The sequence below is a fragment of the Natrix helvetica genome, assembly GCF_964273705.1.
Source record: "Natrix helvetica genome assembly, chromosome: 16".
NCBI lineage: Eukaryota > Metazoa > Chordata > Lepidosauria > Squamata > Natricidae > Natrix > Natrix helvetica.
Window position 1 is genome coordinate 8,131,103 of NC_138563.1, and position 25,443 is coordinate 8,156,545.

General features: G+C 47.5%; 2 protein-coding genes across 9 annotated transcripts in view; one reads left to right on the forward strand and one right to left on the reverse strand.

Moving 5' to 3' along the window:
- Nucleotides 1-25,443, forward strand: part of LOC309400166 (uncharacterized protein) — a 189,538-nt gene that overhangs the window by 132,802 nt on the left and 31,293 nt on the right. The gene's annotated exons all lie outside the window — the stretch shown is intronic.
- ARHGEF2 (Rho/Rac guanine nucleotide exchange factor 2) overlaps nucleotides 1-25,443 on the reverse strand; it is a 164,697-nt gene that overhangs the window by 46,318 nt on the left and 92,936 nt on the right. For 7 of the 8 annotated variants that reach the window (XM_081968502.1, XM_081968503.1, XM_081968504.1 and 4 more), the window contains one exon: nucleotides 3,432-3,582. In XM_081968502.1, the coding sequence (XP_081824628.1) occupies nucleotides 3,432-3,582 (151 nt within the window). Of the gene's footprint in view, nucleotides 1-3,431; nucleotides 3,583-5,478; nucleotides 5,693-25,443 lie in introns of those variants that run through there. The other variant, XM_081968507.1, reaches the window with a different exon arrangement.

Here is a 25,443-nt window from a genome sequence, read left to right on the forward strand (position 1 = left end):
GAGAGGAAGAGAGAGAAGGAGAAAGGGGGAAAGGGGAAAAAGAGAGGAGGAGACAGGAGAGAGAGAAGGAAAAATAAGAAAGAAAAGAGAGGAGTGAGAGAAGAAGAGAGAGAAGAGAAAATAAGAAAGAAAGAGAGAGAGGGAGAAGAGGGAAAGGGAGGAGAGAGAGAGGGAGAAAGGAGAAAAAGAGGAGAGAGACAGGAGAGAGAGAGAATGGGAAATAAAGAAAGAGAAGGAGAAGAGGGCGAGAGAGAAGGAAAGAGAGAGGGAGAAAGGAGAAAAAGAAAGGAGAGAGAGAAAATGGGAAATAAGAAAGAAAGAGAGAAGCAGAAGAGGGAAAGAGAAGGAGAGAGCGGAGAAAAAGAGAGGAGAGAGATAGAAGGAGAGAGATGAAAAATAAGAAAGAAAGAGAGAGCAGAGAGAAGGAAAGAGAGAGAGAAGGAGAGAGGGGAGAAAGGGGAAAAAGAGGAGGAGACAGGAGAGAGAAAGAAGGAAAAATAAGAAAGAAAGAGAGAGCAGAGAGAGGGAAAGAGAGAGAGAAGGAGAGAGGGGAGAAAGGGGTAAAAGAGGAGGAGACAGGAGAGAGAGAGAGAAGGAAAAATAAAGAGAGAGAAGGAGAGAGAGAGAGAGAAGGAGAGAGGGAGAGAGGGAGAGAGGGAGAGAGAGGGGAAAGGGAGGGGGAGAGATATCCCAAACCATTCTAGGCATTTCAGGACCATCTGGAGATATGAACCCGCATCTCCCCGGTCACAGCCCAACAGGTTGACTGTGTTACCAGTGGGACCTGCAAAGGGATCCTTGTCCTTGTCCCTGGAGGTCCTTCTCTCCCTCAACCTCTTGATCTGCTGGTGTGTGTGTGTGTGTGTGTGAGGCCCAGTTGCCCAGCCTCTGCATTTTGAATCCGTGAAAATGGGAGGACGCTGCAAAGTCCGTCAGTGTGAAAAACCGTCCCGAGTCCCTTTTTTTCCTCCCCAGCGCCTTTGCAACTTCGAACGGTCGCTCAACGAACCGTTGTTAAGTCGAGGGCTACCTTAGAGAGTCGAACGTGGCAAAAAGCCAACCCTTTTGCTGGAGGAAGTATCCTGGCACCAAAACACGGGTTTCTCCAGAGCTAGAAACAATAACAGCAACAACTGGAAAATCCCTTTTAACAGAGTGAAGGAGGAGGCCAAAAAATTTACGTTTTTCACCTTGTCCAGGCTCTGTTTGAAGCGCCGCTTCTGGAATCCTGCAGGCCCATCAGAGAGGCCGTGGCCAAAAAGGCTAAGTCAACCCTTGGTTGTATAAACAGAGGCATAGAATCAAAATCAGGTGAAGTCTTAGTACCGCTTTACAAAGCCTGAGTAAGGCCACACCTGGAATCCTGCATCCAGTATTGGCTGCCATGTTACAAAAAAAAAGAGAAGATGTTGAGACTTTGGAAAAAGTGCAGAGAAGAGCAACTAAGATGATCAAAGGCCTGCAGACTAATACTAAGAACAGATTGCAGGATTAAGAAAGAAAGAAAGAAAGAAAGAAAGAAAGAAAGAAAGAAAGAAAGAAAGAAAGAAAGAAAGAAAATGGGTTGGATGGATGGAAAGAAGGAAAGAAAATGGGATAGATGGATGGAAAGAAAGAAAGAAAGAAAGAAAGAAAGAAAGAAAGAAAAAGAAATAAAGAAAATGGGTGGGATGGATGGAAAGAAGGAAAGAAAATGGGATAGATGGATGGAAAGAAAGAAAGAAAGAAAGAAAGAAAGAAAAAGAAAGAAAGAAAATGGGTTGAATGGATGGAAAGAAGGAAAGAAAATGGGATAGATGGATGGAAAGAAAGAAAGAAAGAAAAAGAAAGAAAGAAAATGGGTTGGATGGATGGAAAGAAGGAAAGAAAATGGGATAGATGGATGGAAAGAAAGAAAGAAAGAAAAAGAAAGAAAGAAAATGGGTGGAATGGATGGAAAGAAGGAAAGAAAATGGGATAGATGGATGGAAAGAAAGAAAGAAAGAAAGAAAGAAAAAGAAATAAAGAAAATGGGTGGAATGGATGGAAGGAAGAAAAATGGGTGGGATGGATGGATGGACTGATGGATGGAAGGGAGGGAGGGAGGAAAAGGGTGGGATGGATGGATGGATGGATGGATGGAAGGAAGGAAGGAAAATGGGTGGGATGGATGGATTTGAGGGGCTGCCCCAAAGAAGAGGGGGTGTCAACTTATTCTCCAAAGCACCCGAAAGCAGGACAAGAAGCAACGGATGGAAATTATTCAAGGAGAGAAGCAACCGGGAACTAAGGAGAAACTTCCTAACAGTGAGGACAATTTAACCAGTGGAACAGTTTGCCACCAGAAGTTGTGGGGGCTCCATCACTGGAGGCTTTTAAGAAGAGACTGGACAGCCACTTGTTTGAAAGCGTATAGGGTCTCCTGCTTGAGCAGGGGGCTGGACTAGATGACCTCCAACTCTATTCTGATTGATTGATTGTAAGTAACAGAAGACCGGCATATGAAGGTCTTAAAAAGCATTTGCATTTCCCAGCAAAAGTCACCCAGAAATACAAGTATCCCTCCAGCACAACCGAGCCCCAAAATATCTGTGGTTAAGTGAGACATTTCTGTCGAGGTCCCAAAACGGGGCAAAACTTACTTCCCAACAGCCTCGCTTAGCCACAGAAATTTTGGGCTCCCTTGGGGTCATAGGATAAGCGTTCCCTGCAGTCTCCAGGGAAGAAAAGTGTTAACATAAAGCAAACATACCGTATGTGACCAGGCTTGTTATCTTGGCTTAGGGCTTAACAGCCGATGTTAATCAGCGTTTCCGGATGCTGAGTTTGCTAAAATATCTTTTGAAGGACAGTGGGGGGGGGGGGGGAAATAAACGCACTCTTTCATCCCACTTAAAACAGTAGATGGTGGATTGAAAAGTTTTAGAAACCGGTTCTCTGCCTAGTTGCTCAGTGGGAGTAGCCATGAGGTATGTGGCCTACTCAGCCTCCTGCACCACAGCGTGTGCGTGTGTGTGTGTGTGTGTGTGTGTGTGTGTGTGTGTGTGTGGCATTTTCACCCTCCCCAGGCTCTGGAGGCTTTCCCCAGCTTCTGCCAACCTAGCAGTTCGAAAGCAGGTAAAAAATGCAAGTGGAAAAATAGGAGCCACCTTTGGTGGGAAGGGAACAGCGTTCCGTGCGCCTTCGGGGGCGTTGAGTCCTGCCGGCCACATGACCACGGAGACGTCTTCGGACAGCGCTGGCTCTCCGGCTTTTAAACGGAGATGAACGCCGCCCCTTAGAGTCGGGAACGACTAGCACAGATGTGCGCGGGGAGCCTTTATCTTTACTTAAGGGAAATTTAAGTGGGGAGGAAGAATTGGGGAAACGGTTCCCCCCTACAAAAGTGTTGAGCGCACACTTTTGCTCGGCTGAAAACGTTGCAAAATCTGACCCGGGAGACGCTTACTCACTTGGACAAATCAGCGCCTCTTTTGCGGTGATGCTCTTGTTACACGCGTAGCACATGGTCATGCCGGAGACCGTAATGGAAGTGAAGAGGTGCCCGTTGGTGTAGCGGGCGTCCTTATCTTTGCCTTCCTTCATCCTTTCTTTCTCTTTGTTCTGAAAGAAAAGGAAATGAAGAGAAAAAGGGGGTTATCAGGAGGGAACTGGTGAACAAGATTCACTTGACCTGAATTGCTGGATTCTGATGGTTCCCGCCACCCCAAAAGCATTCCCACATTCTGTTACCCCATCGCTTACGTAGGGCAGCATCACACAGGTGAGTGCCTTTTGCATTTAACACCAGAGAGACTCCTCACACCTGGGCATAAATTGTTTCAACTCCTACCTTCAAAATGACACTATAGGGCACTGCACACCAGAACAACTAGAGACAAGGACAGTTTTTTCCCAAACGCCATCACTCTGCTAAACAACTAATTCCCACAACACTGTCAAATAATTTACTAAGACTGTATTACTATTCTTCTTCTCTTCCTTCTTAGTACCTCTCTCTTCCCACTTATGACTATAACCATGTTGCTTGTATCTTTACAATTTATATTGTTTTATTTGTTTCCTAGTATGATTTGATTGCTTATTAGTATCCTCTGACTATCACTAAGTGTTGTTTTTTGATTCTTGATGAATGTATTCTATTTTATTTATTCTTTATGCACACTGAGAGCCTGTGCACCAAAGACAAATTCCTTGTGTGTCCAATCACACGTGGCCAATAAAGAATTCTATTCTATTCTATTCTATCCCATTCCTATTCCTATTCCTATTCTATTCTGTATGCACCAAAGACAAGTTCCTTGTGTGTCCAATCACACGTGCCCAATAAAGATTTCTATTCTATTCTATCCCATTCCTATTCCTATTCCTATTCTATTCTGTATGCACCAAAGACAAATTCCTTGTGTGTCCAATCACACGTGGCCAATAAAGATTTCTATTCTATTCTATTCTATCCCATTCCTATTCCTATTCTTATTCCATTCTGTATGCACCAAAGACAAATTCCTTGTGTGTCCAATCACACGTGGCCAATCAAGAATTCTATTCTATTTTTTAAAAACCCACACATTTAATTTTGCAGATACCTTTTGAAGCAGACACACCTGGGGAGGGGGCACGTAAAATCTTTACCTTTGGGATTGGGTGAAGTACCAACAGATCAACATGAAAATATGTTATGGTCTTTTCTCCCCAAACCCCAACGTCTGAAAGTATTTGAGGTCAGAAATACAGCCACCTTCCGGATCTATCTCATCATCCAAATTTTATGCAGCACATTTCTTCTTATATAGAGACTCACTTGAGAGAAACGTTGCTTAAAATAATTTTCAATCCAAGATCATGCTTACCGTTTCCCGTTTCGCCCGGAAAGAATTAGCTGCTGGAACTAAAGCTGTACAGTAAAAGACACGGGATCTCCCCAATTACCAAGGTCCCTAAGATCATCAGCACCAGCCCACTGACCCAAAGCGGGGACAACTTCCCGTTTCCACATCTACGTATGGAATTTATGGAATTCGGAAGAAAGCCAAAAAGCTTGGCCAACTTCAGCAAATGACTCAAACAAGCGAGCCGAAAATGAACTCCTAAAAACCAACCAACCAGCCAACAGCCAAATCCCACCTCTTTATCACAAGTAGAAATAAATTCGGCTGGTAAAAATGTGCTCTTGCACATTTGATGAGTCAAAGGAGCAACTTAAGCTATAAATACTTCAAAAGAAAAAAAAACAAACCCTGAACCAAACTTTCGGTGGAAACGAGTCGCTTAAGGAAATTAATCAGCCCCAATTCCTTCCAGACTCTTCTTCACATCCAAAGTCCAGACGAAAAAGCCCCCAACACACCTTTCCCATGCTCCCTCCCCCCAACACACCTTTCCCATGCTCCCTCCCCCTCAACACACCTTTCCCACGCTCCTTCCCCCCCAACACACCTTTCCCACGCTCCCTCCCCCCCAACACACCTTTCCCACGCTCCCTCCCCCCCAACACACCTTTCCCACGGTCCCTCGCTGGCTCTGGTTCAGCCGCTGTCCGTTCCTGCCCCCCCCTGGGCCAGGAGGGGGGTGTCCAGGGGGTCTCGAAATCCCAAGGGCCAGCTGCCCCTCATAACCTCTCGGGTAGCTCATCCTAGCCCCAAGGAGGATTCGACTGAATCATCCGAAGCCTCCTGCCTGACTCAACCCCCGAGAACGGCACCAAAGAAAACCGACACACCACGTTGTGAGTCGGCTTGGAAAGCCCAGATAAGAGGCGATGCGACGAGGAGGAGGCGGAGAGAGAAAAACGAAGAGGAGGGAGGGGGGAGAAGGAAAGAAAGACAGCCAGGCAGTTCATCTTTTGCGGTACCTTCTCTGCTTCCAATAACCATGACAACCGTGGGTCTGACGGAGAAATCCCACCACCCGTCCCTGTCGTGCATGCCTCGGCACTCAAACGCAAGGAAGCGTCGCCCAACCGGGCACCCTCCAGATGTGGTAGCTGAGCCCCAAGCTACCTAGAAGGGGTGAGACTGGGGAAAGGCTCATAGAAATCCCAGGGCTGGAAGCAAAGGGGGGTTCCCGATCCCGTCGCTACTGCTACGCTGCGCAAAGGGCTGGGCATCCTGGTGGGGCCTGTGCGCTGCACATGCATGCACACGCCACCGCCCTGCGACACCCAGCTGCTCGGCAGTGGTCGCACAGGCGCTGTGCACGCGTGTGCAATTGGCCAGTTGCGTTATAAACAGCTATGGGACACGGGCGGGCAGCTGGCCCCAAATGAGCCACTGTAGCGACCATACCCCTCCTGACCATACCTTCTGTTCTTATTACTCTTCTGACCTAGGCTTCCCTAAAAAGCAGGAGGCAGAGTCCTGGTCTCGACAAAACCCCTTTTATTAAATGAATGTGAATCCCTCTCGTTCACATTCAGCCAAGGCCTGGCAAACAGTCTTTCAAAGGCGTATTTATGACCACAGACCTTATCTAGCTTGGAAAGCTGCCATGCAAATATTTTTCCAAACGCAGTGCGGTGCAAGGAAAGACTCTGGGCACAGAGTCTCTGAGATTCACGGACAGATCTTCACACTCCTGAAACGAATCTAACAACCGAACGAAGGAACTGTTTCCTGCAGACTCCCCTCCCCTGTCGCTCCTCTTTTATTGCCTCTGGGAGGGGCCCTTCACCGTCCACCTGTGGCCTTACTCCCAAGTTGCCCCCTGTTCTTTAGCTCTTCCCTTCGCCTGGCAACTCTGCACCTGCGCACACTGGGAACAGGCTCCAGCTGTTCTTCTGCCTCACTGATGTCTGACTCTGAAGGTAGCTGATAACTGGCATACGGCTCTGGCCCCCTCTCTGCCTCCGACACAGAGCCCTCCTCCGAGCCTTCCCCAGACTCCAGGACTGGCCCAGGTTCCTCCCCAGCCTCCTCACTATCCGAATCTGCTGCCAGCTCCTCTGGCCATTGGTGGGCCACAACAAAAGAACCTGAAGGCAGGACAAGACGCAATGGGTAGAAACTAAGCAAGGAAAGATCAAACTAGAGCTAAGGAGAAATTTCCTGACAATGAACCAGTGGATTCGTTTACATCCACAAGTTGTGCGTGCTCCATCGCTGGAGGCTTTGAAAAAAGAGATTGGATAGCCTTGCCTGACATGGAAATGGCGTCTCCTGCATGAGCAGGGGGTTGGACTAGCAGACCTCCAAGGTCCCTTCTAGCTCTGGCATTCTTTATTCTATTCTGAACTAATGACATGAGTCACTTGACAATATGCCTGCTCAGACTCAACAATGCTCTTCCAAGGCATTCATAGAATAATTACAGCATTATTGCTTGCGCAGGGCTGATGGCGTGATCTGGCTGCGGCCCAAAAAAACCATGCTGATGCAAACACCAGAAATGGGAGCTCCAAGAATTTGTTTTGTATGTATGTATGTATGTATGTATGTATGTATGTATGTATGTATGTATGTATGTATGTATGTTACAACCCCTGGTATGCCCAAATATGGGAGGGAACTACTCCCCCTTTCTGTCCTTTGGCTCATTACAGAGGAGCATCCAGGCAGAAAACCATATTTTTATTTTTAATGTTGCCTTTTTATATTTGTGTTGTATTTGTGCTGATAAATAAATAAAGGGGTAAGGAAGAGAGCCTGTGGCTTAGTGGCAATTACATCGGTCTAATATACAATACAGCCCTGGTTCGATTCCCAGTAAGGGTATAGCTAGCTGATGAGACCTAAATAGGTTGAAATAGATCTATACTAGTCTCCCTTTATTTATTTATCAGCACAAATATATGTAGATTTTCACGGGTGTAGGTATGCTGGTTTTGTTGTATTCGGGTCTTTTCCCGTGTAAGGTTGAGATTGTCTTTGCAACGTTCTTCAAGCGTGGGCATATATGTATGTATATATGTATGTATGTATGTATGTATGTATGTATGTATGTATGTATGTATGTATGTTGCATTTGTGCTGATAAATAAATAAATATTTGGGCATACCAGGGATTGTAAAACACACACACACACACACATATGTATTTGTGTTACAACCCCTGGTATGCCCAAATATGGGAGGAAGCTCACTACTCCCTCTTTCTGTCCTTCGGCTCATTACAGAAAACCATCCAGGCAGAAAACCATATTTTTATTTTTAATGTTGCCTTTCTATATTTGTGTTGTATTTGTGCTGATAAATAAACAGCTTGAAATGGATCTATACTAGTCTCCCTTTATTTATTTATCAGCACAAATATATGTAGATTTTCACGGGTGTAGGTATGCTGGTTTTGTTGTATTCGGGTCTTTTCCCGTGTAAGGTTGAGATTGTCTTTGCAACGTTCTTCAAGCGTGGGCATATATGTATGTATATATGTATGTATGTATGTATGTATGTATGTATGTATGTATGTATGTATGTATGTTGCATTTGTGCTGATAAATAAATAAATATTTGGGCATACCAGGGATTGTAAAACACACACACACACACACATATGTATTTGTGTTACAACCCCTGGTATGCCCAAATATGGGAGGAAGCTCACTACTCCCTCTTTCTGTCCTTCGGCTCATTACAGAAAACCATCCAGGCAGAAAACCATATTTTTATTTTTAATGTTGCCTTTCTATATTTGTGTTGTATTTGTGCTGATAAATAAACAGCTTGAAATAGATCTATACTAGTCTCCCTTTATTTATTTATCAGCACAAATATATGTAGATTTTCACGGGTGTAGGTATGCTGGTTTTGTTGTATTCGGGTCTTTTCCCGTGTAAGGTTGAGATTGTCTTTGCAACGTTCTTCAAGCGTGGGCATATATGTATGTATATATGTATGTATGTATGTATGTATGTATGTATGTATGTATGTATGTTGCATTTGTGCTGATAAATAAATAAATATTTGGGCATACCAGGGATTGTAAAACACACACACACACACACATATGTATTTGTGTTACAACCCCTGGTATGCCCAAATATGGGAGGAAGCTCACTACTCCCTCTTTCTGTCCTTCGGCTCATTACAGAAAACCATCCAGGCAGAAAACCATATTTTTATTTTTAATGTTGCCTTTCTATATTTGTGTTGTATTTGTGCTGATAAATAAACAGCTTGAAATGGATCTATACTAGTCTCCCTTTATTTATTTATCAGCACAAATATATGTAGATTTTCACGGGTGTAGGTATGCTGGTTTTGTTGTATTCGGGTCTTTTCCCGTGTAAGGTTGAGATTGTCTTTGCAACGTTCTTCAAGCGTGGGCATATATGTATGTATATATGTATGTATGTATGTATGTATGTATGTATGTATGTATGTATGTATGTTGCATTTGTGCTGATAAATAAATAAATATTTGGGCATACCAGGGATTGTAAAACACACACACACACACACACATATTTATTATTATTATTTTATTTTACATATGTATTTGTGTTACAACCCCTGGTATGCCCAAATATGGGAGGAAGCTCACTACTCCCTCTTTCTGTCCTTCGGCTCATTACAGAAAACCATCCAGGCAGAAAACCATATTTTTATTTTTAATGTTGCCTTTCTATATTTGTGTTGTATTTGTGCTGATAAATAAACAGCTTGAAATGGATCTATACTAGTCTCCCTTTATTTATTTATCAGCACAAATACAACACACGCACACACACACACACACACACACACACACACACACACACATATATATATATATATATATATATATATATATATATATATATATATATATATGCTGGTTTTGTTGTATTCGGGTCTTTTCCCGTGTAAGATTGAGATTGTCTTTGCAACGTTTCAGCGAGATCGCACTCGCCATCTTCAGGCTGTGGTCTTTGGCTTAAAGTGTGACAAATCATATATTCAATTTAGGAGCTCCAAGAATTTAGACCACATCCTTGGTTGACAGACGCAGACACAGAAACCAACTAGAATAGGGAGAAAGCCAAGAATGCAACTTTCTAAGCCGAAACAGCCGAAACAGACCCACCACCAAACTGCGGTAGATCTGCAAGTAAACCCAAATGGTAGAAAATCTTAGTTAGAAATGCCCCCCGAATTCAAATATCTCCAAGCCCTCCAAGTGATCAGATTAAAGGTAAAGGGAAAAGGCTCCCCTTGGACATCTGTGCTATTCATTCCCGGCTCTAGGGGGCGGTGCTCATCTCCGTTTCAAAGCCAAAGAGCCAGCGCTGTCCGGAGACGTCTCCGTGGTCCTGTGGCCGGCAGGACTCAACGCCGAAGGCGCACGGAACGCTGTTATTACCTTCCCACCAAAGGTGGCTCCTATTTTTCTACTTGCATTTTTTACCTGCTTTCGAACTGCTAGGTTGGCAGAAGCTGGGACAAGTCACGGGAGCTCACTCCGTTACGTGGCGCTAGGGATTTGAAGCGCTGACCTGCCGACCTTTCTGATCGACAAGCTCCGCGTCTGAGCCCCTGAGCCACCGCGCCCCACATGATCAGATAAGGGCTCAGTAAATTGAAAGGTTGTCCCAGCAGCTTCCCCTAAGAAAGGAGAAGCAAGAAGACGAGGACTTCCTGTTGCCAAATATTTGTGCAATAATGCAGTCCTGAGAGCTGATTATTATTTTTTTGACAAGAGCTGACTTAAGAGTCATGTGTCTCAGCAAATATTCGAAGGGGGGGGGGGGGAAAGGGAGAGAAAAAGAAGTTGTCCCTTCTGTAAGGGCTGCAGCAGCAGAAGCCACACAAATTTCGGCAAGCACAGCTGTGCTCTTCTGCGAAGCTTGTGAAGAAGCTGGCTGTTTTGTCATCCTTCCCTCCCTGCCTAGCAACTGGAGAAAAATGCAGCCAGCAGTTTTCGAATCCTCACTACTTTGGGGAGAGATCTCCCGTACTGGAGAGTCGCAGGAGATTTTGCAAAGAAGGTGTTTTGCAAAAGACACACCCTCCCTACCCAGGTGGAATAGTTTGACCACCGGCACGACGTTCAGAGGGAAGTTAATTCACAATAGGCAAGCTTCTAACTAGGGTAGACCTCGACTCACAATCACGATGGAGTCTCCAAAATTTCTGTTGCGAAGAGATCTTGTTTCAGATTAAGAGATTAACAGAGTTGGAAGGGACCTTATAGGTCATCTAGTCCAACCCCCCCCTCCCCCGCTCAAGCAGGAAACCCTACACCCATGATGGTGAACCTATGGCACGCATGCCACCCATGTCAGCCAGAAAATGACCTGAAAAACGCCCCCCAAACAGACTGATTTTAGGGCCATTTTCAGTCTGGTTTTGGCTTGAAAACGCCCCAAAAACACCCTGAAAATGGGCCAAAAAACTGCCTGAAAGCGGCCTGGAAAATTGCCTGAAAATGGTCCAAAAAACGCCATGAAAGCGCCCAAAAAGCAGGCATGTGCTCCCAGCCAGGTGGTCTTCAGGTTTCCGGCACTTCGGCATGCACTAGGCGTTCTGGTTTCGGCACTCTATGCCGAAAAGGTTTGCCATGACTGGTATAGGTTCTCCTGCTTAAGCAGGGGGCTGGACTAGAAGACCTCCAAGGTCCCTCCCAACTCTGCTCTTCTATTCTAATAAATGTTTAAGTGAAAGATCAGCCATGAGTTATAACTATCAAAGAATACCCCAAAAAGAACAGGACAGAAAAAAAAATAAGTAAATAAAACTCTCTAGCAACTTGGCTGATCTATCATCTTTAAAAGAAAAGCATGCACGGGTGGTCCTCTCCTTATGGTGACTGAGCCCCCTGCAGCTGTTCAGTAAGTCCCACGGTGGTTAAGTGAATCTGGTTTCCCCCCGTTTGACTTTGCTTGTTCGGAGGTCGTAAAACGTGACCCCGGAACACTGCGACCGTGGTAAATATTAGCCAGCTGCCAAGCATCCAAATGTAAATCACCTGACCCGGGAGGGGGGGGGGAGAGAATGCTGCAACGGTCATAAGTGTGGAAAATGGTCATAAGACACTTTTCTCAGTGCCGTTGTAACTTCGGATGGTCAGTAAGCAAACTGTTGTAACTGTTGTACAGACAAGCTCTCTGTAACAAATCCCTCTCAACAAAACAATATCTCGAGAACTTTTTATCCTTTCTGGAGGAATCCACTGATAAGAGGACAAGATCCCTCTTTGTTGGCCGATGGAGGCCATTGGGATGTGTTTCAATCTAGTGTCCAATATCACAGCAAGCAAATGTCATGATAGATCATAGTTGTTGTGGCCTGCCAGTGGATTCGGACAGTGAGGAGGGTTGGGGAGGAACCTGGGCCAGTCCTGGAGTCTGGGGAAGGCTCTGTGGAGGGCTCTGTGTCGGAGGCAGAGAGGGGGCCAGAGCCGTATGCCAGTTATCAGCTGCCTTCAGAGTCAGACATCAGTGAGACAGAAGAACATCTGGAGCCTGTTCCCAGTGTGCGCAGGTGCAGAGCTGCCAGACGAAGGGAACAGCTAAAGAACAGGGGGCAACTTGGGAGTAAGGCCACAGGTGGACGATGAAGGGCCCCTCTCAGAGGAAATAAAAGAGGAGCGACAGGGGAGGGGAGTTTGCAGGAAACAGTTCCTTCGTTCGGTTGTTAGATTCGTTTCAGGAGTGTGAAGATCTGTCCGTGAATCTCAGAGACTCTGTACCCAGAGTCTTTCCTTGCACTAAGTTTGGAAAAATATTCGCATGGCAGCTTTCCAAGCTAGATAAGGTCTGTGGTCATAAATATTCCTTTCAAAGACTGTTTGCCAGGCCTTGGCTGAATGTGAACGAGAGGGATTCACATTCATTTAATAAAAGGGGTTTTGTCGGGACCAGGACTCTGCCTCCTGCTTTTTAGGGAAGTCTAGGTCAGAAGAGTAATAAGAACAGAAGGTATGGTCGGGAGGGGATTGTGGGTGGGCGCGAGGATTTGTAAATGGGAAAGTCTCCATCGGGCTGACTTGTTAGCCGGCTTGGCAAACTCACCCTGAGATGTTCAGGCATGGACTGGCTCGAATGCTGCCAGTTTTTCCAGATGGGCAGAGATTGCCCAAACGCTGCCAACGCTTCAAAAGAGCTGATGTGAGGCACGCTTCACTTGATTTCATTGAGGAACACTATCGGGATTGTGTTTGATCTCACAGGAGCCAGGGTGTGTGTGTGGCCAGCGGGCGTGGCCAGCTCGACGTCACTCGTACCAGGGATGCCTGGGGTAGCCCAAGTGCTCTGCCAATGAAAAAGGGCACCTAGGCTCTGTTTTCGGCTGCGACGGCCTCCTGCAGCCCTCTGTGGCCCACCTGAGCTCCGTTTTTGCTGGCAGAGGCGCCGTGGCCCGGTCCTTCACTGTTTCCAGGGTGGCCCCGCGGGCCAGATGAGTTTGACACCCCTGTTCTAGAGAACTAGAGGAGACTGCAGACTTTCCCGATGTGAGCCACCCACAGGGTGAATGGCATGATTCCATAGGCATTCTGGCCAGGCTCCAACCGGCCTACGAAAGCGTGGTGAGTTTTACACGCTCTCTGTAAGCCACAGAGTATTAGCACCCGCATTTGCATTTACCCCACTCAACACACAACACACTCAGCTTTAAGCCTCACTTTGCAAAGCGTAACTGTTGTGAGTGTAATGTCCAAATATATTAACCATCCGGTTTGGCTTTTGGCTTAATAGCAACAGCACTTAAGATTTATATCCCGCTTCACAATGCTTTCCAGCCCTCTCTAAGCAGTTTATAGAGTCAGCATTTTTGCCCCCAACAATCTGGGTCCTCATTTTACCCACCTCAGAAGGACGGAAGGCTGAATCGTTCAACCTTGAGCCTGGTGAGATTCGAACTGCCAAATTGGAAGCAGCTGTCGGGGAGCAGAAGTAGCCTGCAGTACTTCATTCTAACCACTGCACACCACGGAAGGAAGGAAGGAAGGAAGGAAGGAAGGAAGGAAGGAAGGAAGGAAGGAGGGAAGGAAGGAAGGAGAAAGGGAACAATAGCAATAGCTGTCAGGATTGAACTGCTGGCAGTGGGTAGAGTTAGCCTGCAATCCTAACAGGAAGAAAAGAAGGGAGGGAGGGAGGGAGGGAGGGAGGGAGAGCGGGAGAAGGATAGCAATAGCCTTAGACTCATATACTGCTTCACACTGCTTTGCAGCCCTCTTAGAGGTTTACAGAGTCATCCTCTTGCCCCAACAATCTGGTTTCTCATTTTGCCCACCTCGGAAGGACGGAAAGCTGAGTCAACCTTGACCCTGGTGAGATTTGAACTGCCCAATTATAGGCAGCCAGCACTCTGTAGAAGGAGCCTGCGGTACTGCAATCTAACCAATGAGCCACCAAAACTCCTAAGGTGACAGGCTGGTTCACACAACCTGCCCAGACACAGGATGGGCTCCTGCAGACTGAGCCCAAACACTTCATCAAATCCATCGCACAAACCCAGCCATCTGGCATTATGCTCTCCAAGCACTGCAGTGCCCAGTTCGATTCCTGAAGACTTCAGGTACAGGTACAGGAGTAGCTTTCTTAGCAACAGTAAGATGAGTATATTTTTCCTTCATTCTCCTAGTCTGTCCTCCAACTTTGGCATTTCCTGGGGGTCTCCTGTACTAATATTAACGGACCCTGCTCAATTTTTCAGAGCTGGCCGTGTGCTAGAAGACTTCGAGCCTGTTACTTTCTATGTCAAATTCTTAGGATTGCTGCGATGATAATAGGGGAACGGGTAAAACGGAATACTAAATTCCCGAAGGATAAAGCCAAACTGAACAGACTTATGAAGAAATGGTTCCAGGAAGGAGAGTCTCTCCTTTGGATGAGAAGAAGGGAAGCATCGATCGAGCAGCTGTAGAAGCCCCCTCTCGCTTTTCTTTCTGCAAAACCCACTTTACAAACGTCTCACTTCACAACAGAAACGTGGGGCTCAATTGTTGCCATAAGTCGAGGGCTACCTATGAATTACCTAAGTTCCTCTGCAAAGTATGTTGTGCGAACACAGCGAGAGAGAAATTCACACGTTCTGCACACAAGGACGTATGTAAGACAGTCACTATTCTGGCTGTTTGCTCAACTCTTCAGCCAGGCCCCAAGGCATTACCTCCCCCATTAAAAAGGGTGCAACACACACACCCCAGCATGTGCTCACAAACCGTGCAAGAAGCAAGACTCCCACCCATTCCAGCCTACCTCCCACCCCCTTGCCTAATGTCCCCTGCTGAGAAAGGGGCGCCAATGCTTGGACTACTCAAACACAATTGTTGTTCGGTGTTTTCCAGTTCATCTCCGGCTACCAATTGGGAAGGCAGCCAGGCAGTGAAAGACGTCGTTTAGAGTGAACTGGACAGGAAGAGCTCTGGGGGAAGTGTGTGGGTGTGTGTGAGAGAGGGGGAGAGGGGAGCTTTAGGCATCACAATAAGCCAGCCTGCATGTGTTTGCTGCTGGTCTTTGTGAATGCGGATCCACTGTGGATTGTAAATCATGGTTGGTGGGTCAGTGTAGCTGTGGGAACCCAGCCAAGTCTAGCTCTTTGAGCAAACAACTGCTGGAGTTAAGCAAACACTGGCTTAGCACCAGCCCCGATTGCTCTCATCCAGCGAGCACACAGGGGGACGCAATCCGCGATGCCATAAGCAGAAGATGGGAAGAAGAGCTCAAACCTCGTTGATCTTCAGCATCTTTAACACCAACATCACCTGAGCCCAGACAGAAAGCAGGAAAGAGAAATAAAACATAAAACCAGGCCAAGTAACCGGATCTGGAAAGAAGAGAAAGATTAACTAAGATGATTAAAGGTCTGGAGACTAAAACGTATGAAGAACAATTACAGGAATTGGATAGGGACAGTCTAGAGCAGGGGTGTCCAAACTTGGGAACTTTAAGACTTGTGGACTTCAACTCCCAGAATAGCTGGGGAATTCTGGGAGTTGAAGTCCACAAGTCTTAAAGTTCCCAAGTTTGGACACCCCTGCTCTAGAGAAAAGAAGGACTAGGGGGGACAGGATAGCAGTCTTCCAGTGTTTGAGGGGCTGCCCCAGAGAGGAGGGGGTCAACTCATCTTCCAAAGCACCTGAAGGCAGGACAAGAAACAATGGATGCACCCCAGTGACATCCTGTTTATATTTTAACGCTCAAACTGTTCTTTAAGAGGAAAAAAAAGAGGTATTTTTGAAAGTCTCTGCTTTGCCACATGGATCGAGGGCAACACGGGAGCTGCGTGGCCTCCTCTATGTCTGGCCTAGAGAAAAGAAGAATTGGAGGTGACATGATAGCATCTCCCAGCATTTGAGGGTCTGCCACAAAGAAGAAGGGGTCAAATTATTCCCCAAATCCCCAGAAGGCAGGAGGAGGAGAAGCAATGAATGGAAACCCATCAAGGAGAGAAGCCAGCTGGCGTTAAGGAGAAATTTCCTGACAATTATAACCACGAGCCAGTGGGAAGGCTTGCCACTAGACGTTGCGTCTGCTCCATCACTGGAGGTTTTGAAGAAGAGACTGGGCAGGCACTCGTCTGAAATGGTGTAGGGTCTCCTGCTTGAGCAGGAGGCTGGACTAGGAGACCTCCAAGGTCCCTTCCAGCTCTATTCTGATTGACCTAATCCACTTTGAGTCTCACTCCTCTTAACAGTGCGATTCTAAAGGCTCCATTTTAGAGAAGAGCGTCTTTGGAGAAGGTCAAGAGTGACTTGATGGGGAAACAAAGGACGTTCCAAGAAAGTTTGTTATTTTGAAAGGGGAAGTTGTAACTTCCACAAATGTCTACAAGCAGTAGGATGATAGAGGGGTGGGGTGGGGATGGGGTTTCTTTACTTTCCTGGCCCTTTCTAGGCAGCTGGCCTGGTCAAATAACGCCTCTGTTTGCAGTTCTTCAATTCGGGCAAGATGGCAAAAAGGGTGGATGACTCAAATGCCAACCTACGTGTTTTTCACAAAATAAAATATCCCCTCCCGCCCCCCCCTTACTGCCTTCTGGTTATCTAGTCCAGCCCTCCACCCAAGCAGGAGACCCTGCACCATCCCCGACAGTTGGCAGTCCAGTCTCTTCTTGAAAGCCTCCAGGGATGAAGCTCCCACAACTTCCCAACTTCTATTCCATGGATTGATTGTCCTCCCTGTTAGAAAATTCCTCCTTATTTCCAGGTTGAATCTCTCCTTGGTCAGTTTCCATCCATTCTTCCTTCTCTGGCCTTCAGGGGCTTTGGAGAATAGCTTGACCCCCTTCCTCCTCACTGGGGAAGCCCCTCAAATATTGGAAGATGCTATCATGTCCCCCCTGGTCCTTCTCTTCACTAGACTAGCCTTGCCAAGTTCCTTAAGACATTAAGGGAGTTGGAAGGGACCTTGTAGGTCATCTACAATAGCTTGACCCCCTCATCTCTGTGGCAGCCTCTTCAAGTATTGGAAGATGCTCTCCTGTCCCCCCTGGTCCTTCTCTTCACTAGACTAGCCAGGCCCAGTTCCTTAACACATTAACGGAGTTGGAAGGGACCTTGTAGGTCATCTACAATAGCTTGACCCCCTCCTCTCTGTGGCAGCCTCTCGAGTTTTGGAAGATGCTCTCCTGTCCCCCCTGGTCCTTCTCTTCACTAGACTAGCCAGGCCCAGTTCCTTAACACATTAACGGAGTTGGAAGGGACCTTGTAGGTCATCTACAATAGCTTGACCCCCTCCTCTCTGTGGCAGCCTCTCGAGTATTGGAAGATACTCCTGTCCCCCCTGGTCCTTCTCTCCAGGTCCAGGAGAAGGTGACATTAGGAAGGAGATCATTCTTTGTATATTTTTTTGGGGGGGTGCTTGTCCTTGTGATCACCTAGTAATCAACCAGTAGTAGATTCTTTATTCTTCACTATTTCTTTTTAGCTTTCAGCTTTCAGGTGTCTTCATGTGGAGATCGTTCCCTGTCAGGAGTCTGCACTCCATTAGCAGCTTCTCTATTAGCAGAGATGCCATTCCCCGATTTCAGATGAGATTAGGGATCAACCTCAAGGCTTGTTACCTTGGGAACAGAGAGCCTTCACCTGCTTCCTGGATCCTTTGACTCTTCAGGGATAAAGAACTAAATGCAACTCGGCAACTGACTCATATTTACGACGGTGGCCATGTCCCAGGAACCTCTGGCAAGCGAAGTCAACGGGAAAGCCAGTTTTACTCAACAACCGTGTTACCAGTTTATCCAACGGCAGTGATTCACTTAGCAACTGTGGCGAGAAAAGTTCTAAGGCAGGGGTGTCCAAACTTGGGAACTTTAAGACTTGTGGACTTCAACTCCCAGGCTGGGGAATTCTGGGAGTTGAAGTCCACAAGTCTTAAAGTTCCCAAGTTTGGACACCCCTGTTCTAAGGTAAAGGCAAAGCTTCCCCTCGCACATCTGTGCTAGCCGTTCCCGACTCTAGGGGGCGGTGCTCACCTCCGTTTCAAAGCCGAAGAGCCAGCGCTGTCCGAAGACGTCTCCGTGGTCATGTGGCCGGCATGAATAAACACTAAAGGCGCACGGAACGCTGTTATTACCTTCCCACCAAAGGTGGTTCCTATTTTTCTACTTGCATTTTTACGTGCTTTTGAACTGCTAAGTTGGCAGAAGCTGGGACAAGTAACAGGAGCTCACTCCGTTACGCGGTGCTAGGGATTCGTACCGCCGAACTGCTGACCTTTCCGATCGATAAGAAACTCACTCAACCCATGTATCCCTTAGCAACTGAGATTTGAGGCTCCCCTCTGGTCGTAATTTGAGGACTCCCTGTTCTTCAGGCCCAACTGGCAAAGGAAAGCTCAGGACCCGCTTTGGTTGGAAACATGTGGAAGTGGCTTTCATCCTGCAGCAAATCGACAACGGCTAGAAGGATGGCGATTATTTGACTAAAGTAAATAATTCCCAGGCCAAAAAGCAACACGGATTCTTTACCTCTTTACTCACAGATTAAAAAATAGATTTACTTTCCTGGCGCACAGATGCTTTTTTTGAAGGGGAAAGTTCCAGGAGAGCTGGCAGCAGACTCAGACAGTGAGGAGGGTTGGGGAGGAACCTGGGCCAGTCCTGGAGTCTGGGGAAGGCTCGGAGGAGGGCTCTGTGTCGGAGGCAGAGAGGGGGCCAGGGCCGTCTGACAGTTATCAGCTGCCTTCAGAGTCGGACATCAGTGGGGCAGAGGAACAGCTAGTGCCTGTCCCCAGTGTGCGCATGCGCAGAGTTGCCAGACGAAGGGAACAGCTGAAGAACAGGGGTCGACTTGGGAGTAAGGCCCCAGGTGGACGATGAATGGCCCCTCCCAGAGGGAATAAAATAGGAGCGCCAGGGGAGTGGAGTTTGCAGGAGAGACAATTAGTTTGCTTAATTGGTTCCTGACTCTCCGAGACTCCTGGCCAAGTTTTGCAGATGTCAGCCTGGCAGTTCTCCAAGCCAGAGAAGGTCTGTGACTATAAATCCTCCCTTGAAAGACTTTGCTGGATGTGAAGGAGCAGAATTCACAGAAAATGAATAAAAGGGTTTTTTGTCGGGACAACGAGGAGTTTGCTTCAGGCTCTCGGGAAGCGTCGGTCAGAACAGAGAGAAAGAAGAGTTGGCAAAACAACAGACACAGAGGGGAGCTTATGCAGCCCCCAAGCAACATTGGGCACTGGGTGAGATTTGAATGCCAGGGCAGATGGGGGCTACCCCAGCCCATTTTCCCTTGCTCTCTCACCCCCCCCCCACCCCAAAAAACCCCTCCCCATACATAAGCATGCACCTCTATCAACTGTCCGGCAAAAACCACAATGACTTTTGAGGGTTTATGACTGGTGAAATGACGTGGCAGCTGGCTGGGAAGATGGCACCATTCCCAGGTTCTTGAAAAGGGAGGGGAATGAAAATAAAAAATAAGGACTCAACAGAAGTTGAAAAAGGAAAGGAAAAAAGGGAGGAAGGGAGGGAGGGAGGAAATACCATTTTTAAAGCCAAATAAAGGTCAGATTGCCCATTAAAGTTAGCCCTCCATAGTTAGGGAATCCCCACTGTTTTTCTTCTTCTTCTGCTACAAAAGTTTGCAACTGGGTGGTGTAACAAAGACAGCAACATCTCCCACCACAACTGAATCCACGGGGTCTCTTTATTCCCCTGGGGTCACGCAATCCTCCCCTTTTGCAATCTGCAGACAAGTCAAGTCAATGGGTCAAGCCAGATTCACTTAACAACTGAACGGTTGCTCACTTAATAACTGCACTCAATCACTTAGCAAAAGTGGCAAGAGCAGTCGTGAAACGGGGCAAAGCCCGCGGAACACATTTCTCACTTAGCAACATTAATTTTGGGGCCCGTTGCGGTCGTAAGTGAAGGACTACCTGTATCACAAATAGACTGTTGGTTTGGGATCTACAGAGTTGGGAAGGGAGCCACCAGGTGCTTTTCTGTTTGTAGACATGAGGTCTGGCCTTTGTTCCTTGTCCCAGAAAATGGAGAAACAATGGAACGGCTTCCCTCCAGACGTTGTGAGTGATCCATCACTGGAGGTTTTTAAGAAGAGACTGGGTGGCCACCTTTGTGAAAAGGGGGTTGGACTAGAAGACCTCCAAGGTCCCTTCCAACTCTATTATTCAGAGGAGGGTCTCCTACCTGAGCAGAGAGTTGGACTAGAAGACCTCCAAGGTCCCTTCCAACTCTATTATTCTGAGGAGGAGGAGAAGGAGCGGAGGGTCTCATGCTTGAGCAGGGGGTTGGACTAGAAGACCTCCAAGGTCCCTTCCAATTCTATTATTCGGAGGAGGAGGAGAAGGTCTCCTGTTTTTGCAATGGGTTGGACTAGAAGACCTCCGAGGTCCCTTCCAACTCCATTATTCTGAGGAGGAGGAAAAGGAGAGGAGGGTCTCATGCTTGAGCAGGGGGTTGGACTAGAAGACCTCCAAGGTCCCTTCCAATTCTATTATTCGGAGGAGGAGGAGAAGGTCTCCTGTTTTTGCAATGGGTTGGACTAGAAGACCTCCAAGGTCCCTTCCAACTCCATTATTCTGAGGAGGAGGAAAAGGAGAGGAGGGTCTCATGCTTGAGCAGGGGGTTGGACTAGAAGACCTCCAAGGTCCCTTCCAATTCTATTATTCGGAGGAGGAGGAGAAGGTCTCCTGTTTTTGCAATGGGTTGGACTAGAAGACCTCCAAGGTCCCTTCCAACTCCATTATTCTGAGGAGAAGGAGAAGGAGAGGAGGGTCTCATGCTTGAGCAGGGGGTTGGACTAGAAGACCTCCAAGGTCCCTTCCAATTCTATTATTCGGAGGAGGAGGAGAAGGTCTCCTGTTTTTGCAATGGGTTGGACTAGAAGACCTCCGAGGTCCCTTCCAACTCCATTATTCTGAGGAGAAGGAGAAGGAGAGGAGGGTCTCATGCTTGAGCAGGGGGTTGGACTAGAAGACCTCCAAGGTCCCTTCCAATTCTATTATTCGGAGGAGGAGGAGAAGGTCTCCTGTTTTTGCAATGGGTTGGACTAGAAGACCTCCAAGGTCCCTTCCAACTCCATTATTCTGAGGAGAAGGAGAAGGAGAGGAGGGTCTCATGCTTGAGCAGGGGGTTGGACTAGAAGACCTCCAAGGTCCCTTCCAATTCTATTATTCGGAGGAGGAGGAGAAGGTCTCCTGTTTTTGCAATGGGTTGGACTAGAAGACCTCCAAGGTCCCTTCCAACTCCATTATTCTGAGGAGAAGGAGAAGGAGAGGAGGGTCTCATGCTTGAGCAGGGGGTTGGACTAGAAGACCTCCAAGGTCCCTTCCAATTCTATTATTCGGAGGAGGAGGAGAAGGTCTCCTGTTTTTGCAATGGGTTGGACTAGAAGACCTCCAAGGTCCCTTCCAACTCCATTATTCTGAGGAGAAGGAGAAGGAGAGGAGGGTCTCATGCTTGAGCAGGGGGTTGGACTAGAAGACCTCCAAGGTCCCTTCCAATTCTATTATTCGGAGGAGGAGGAGAAGGTCTCCTGTTTTTGCAATGGGTTGGACTAGAAGACCTCCGAGGTCCCTTCCAACTCCATTATTCTGAGGAGGAGGAAAAGGAGAGGAGGGTCTCATGCTTGAGCAGGGGGTTGGACTAGAAGACCTCCAAGGTCCCTTCCAATTCTATTATTCGGAGGAGGAGGAGAAGGTCTCCTGTTTTTGCAATGGGTTGGACTAGAAGACCTCCAAGGTCCCTTCCAACTCCATTATTCTGAGGAGGAGGAAAAGGAGAGGAGGGTCTCATGCTTGAGCAGGGGGTTGGACTAGAAGACCTCCAAGGTCCCTTCCAATTCTATTATTCGGAGGAGGAGGAGAAGGTCTCCTGTTTTTGCAATGGGTTGGACTAGAAGACCTCCGAGGTCCCTTCCAACTCCATTATTCTGAGGAGAAGGAGAAGGAGAGGAGGGTCTCATGCTTGAGCAGGGGGTTGGACTAGAAGACCTCCAAGGTCCCTTCCAATTCTATTATTCGGAGGAGGAGGAGAAGGTCTCCTGTTTTTGCAATGGGTTGGACTAGAAGACCTCCGAGGTCCCTTCCAACTCCATTATTCTGAGGAGAAGGAGAAGGAGAGGAGGGTCTCATGCTTGAGCAGGGGGTTGGACTAGAAGACCTCCAAGGTCCCTTCCAATTCTATTATTCGGAGGAGGAGGAGAAGGTCTCCTGTTTTTGCAATGGGTTGGACTAGAAGACCTCCAAGGTCCCTTCCAACTCCATTATTCTGAGGAGGAGGAAAAGGAGAGGAGGGTCTCATGCTTGAGCAGGGGGTTGGACTAGAAGACCTCCAAGGTCCCTTCCAATTCTATTATTCGGAGGAGGAGGAGAAGGTCTCCTGTTTTTGCAATGGGTTGGACTAGAAGACCTCCGAGGTCCCTTCCAACTCCATTATTCTGAGGAGAAGGAGAAGGAGAGGAGGGTCTCATGCTTGAGCAGGGGGTTGGACTAGAAGACCTCCAAGGTCCCTTCCAATTCTATTATTCGGAGGAGGAGGAGAAGGTCTCCTGTTTTTGCAATGGGTTGGACTAGAAGACCTCCGAGGTCCCTTCCAACTCCATTATTCTGAGGAGAAGGAGAAGGAGAGGAGGGTCTCATGCTTGAGCAGGGGGTTGGACTAGAAGACCTCCAAGGTCCCTTCCAATTCTATTATTCGGAGGAGGAGGAGAAGGTCTCCTGTTTTTGCAATGGGTTGGACTAGAAGACCTCCGAGGTCCCTTCCAACTCCATTATTCTGAGGAGAAGGAGAAGGAGAGGAGGGTCTCATGCTTGAGCAGGGGGTTGGACTAGAAGACCTCCAAGGTCCCTTCCAATTCTATTATTCGGAGGAGGAGGAGAAGGTCTCCTGTTTTTGCAATGGGTTGGACTAGAAGACCTCCAAGGTCCCTTCCAACTCCATTATTCTGAGGAGAAGGAGAAGGAGAGGAGGGTCTCATGCTTGAGCAGGGGGTTGGACTAGAAGACCTCCAAGGTCCCTTCCAATTCTATTATTCGGAGGAGGAGGAGAAGGTCTCCTGTTTTTGCAATGGGTTGGACTAGAAGACCTCCGAGGTCCCTTCCAGCACTTCTATGGTCCCTTCTATGAAATCTAAAAACCAAACCTTTGCTCAGTGGTGAAGTTTAGGCTCAAACATGGAGTTCATACCACTTACCAGACTAACCAGGAATGAGATTTAATTACAGCTAGTTCTCAACTTGCAACTATTCTTCATTGAAAAAAGCGCCATGACTGTTTTCCATACTTATGACCGTTACAGCATCCCCATGGCCACCTGATCAAAATTGGGGGGATTGGCAACTGACTTGAATTTATGACCGTTGCACAGTCCCGGCGGTCAAACAATCCCCACTTATAACCTTTCCAGCTGGCTTCTGACAAGCAAAATCAAAGGGGGTGGGGGAAAACTCTCTTAACGAACGCTTGTTTCACTTACCGACTTCAACCGATACACTGAACCACCATGGCAAAGAAGGTTGTAAAATAAGGCCCAGCTAATCTTAACCGTCTTGCTTAGCGGCAAAGAATTTTGGTCCCTACTGTAGTCCTACGTTGAAGACCATCAAAGTTAGGGGGGGTCGCGCAGACGGAGTTCCATGTTTGACTTGCTACACAGTTCAGAGTTTAGCAAAAAGAACCATGTTTTCTGAGCAGAGCAAAGATGGAAGGGCTTCTGGGAAAACAAGGGTCCGCACTCAGAAAATGATGACATCTCTCTCTCTTTCCTTTCCCCACCCCAATATAGAGCATAGCCAAGCAATTCCCATTTGTCCAGAATGGTATAAGGTCTCCTGCTTCAACAGGAGATTGGACTAGAAGATCTCTAGGGTCCTCTTCTTCTGTTGGGATACAGGGACTGGAGGCTCAAACAGACGATGGACGTTGCAGGAACTGGGCCTGGCTAGTCTAGGGAAGAGAAGGACCAGGGGAGACAGGAGAGCATCTCCCAATATTGGAGGGGCTGCCCCAGAGAGGAGGAAGAGGGTCAGGCTATTCTCCAAGGCACCAGAAGGCCAGACAAGGAAGAATGGATGGAAACTGACGAAGGAGAGATTCAACCTGGAAATAAAGAAGGAATTTTGTGACAGGGAGAACAATCAACCCATGGAACAGACATTGCCTTCAGAAGTTGTGGGAGCTTCATCCCTGGAAGCTTTCAAGAAGAGACTGGACTGCCATCTGGTGTAGGGTCTCCTGCTTGGGCAGGGTTCTGGACTAGATGACCTCCAAGGTCCCTTCCATCTCTATTAATCTGAATCTATCTAAGATGCTCAAAGGCCTGGAGACTAAAACCTACGATGGATGGTTGTAGGAACTGGGCCTGGCTAGTCTAGGGAAGAGAAGGACCAGGGGAGACAGGAGAGCATCTTCCAATATTTGAGGGGCTGCCACAGAGAGGAGGAAGGGGGTCAAGCTGTTTTCCAAAGCATCTTTGAAGGCCAGAGAAGGAATAATGGATGGAAACTGACCAAGGAGAGATTCAACCTGGAAATAAGGAGAAATACTCTGACAGTGAGAAGAATCAATCCATGGAACAGAAGTTGCCTTCGGAAGTTGTGGGAGCTTCATCCCTGGAGGCTTTCAAGAAGAGACTGGTCTGCCCTCTGTCAGAAATGGTGTAGGGTCTCCTGCTTGGGTGGGTGGGGGTTGGACTAGATGACCTCCAAGGTCCCTTCCAACTGTGATAATTACATCAAAAGCAGATTTTATGGCAAATGAATGAATCGCCAACATGGGCTGGAGGGACCCAATTTCTGGGACAAAGGAACAAAGTCTAGAAACAGAAAAGCACCGGATGCCCCCTTCCCAACTCCCCTCCCCCCTCTTCGCTTTTTCAAAGGCCACCAAAGTGTGAAAACGAACATTGCACCAATTAAGCCCACAAGTTCTCAGAAGCGCATTGAATTGCAAAGGGTTCAAAAGGCTTCCTCAGCCCACCCCGTCCGAGGGCCCTCTTTTCCCGTCTCCGCGTCAAGCCCTCCAAAGGGATGGAAAACATCTGCTTGATCAACGGCCACCCCGGTTGGCGGCCGAGAGGATTGGGGGGGTGCCAGCTGCGGCTGCCGAGAAGGGAAGCCATCAACTTAAAGCAGGGGTG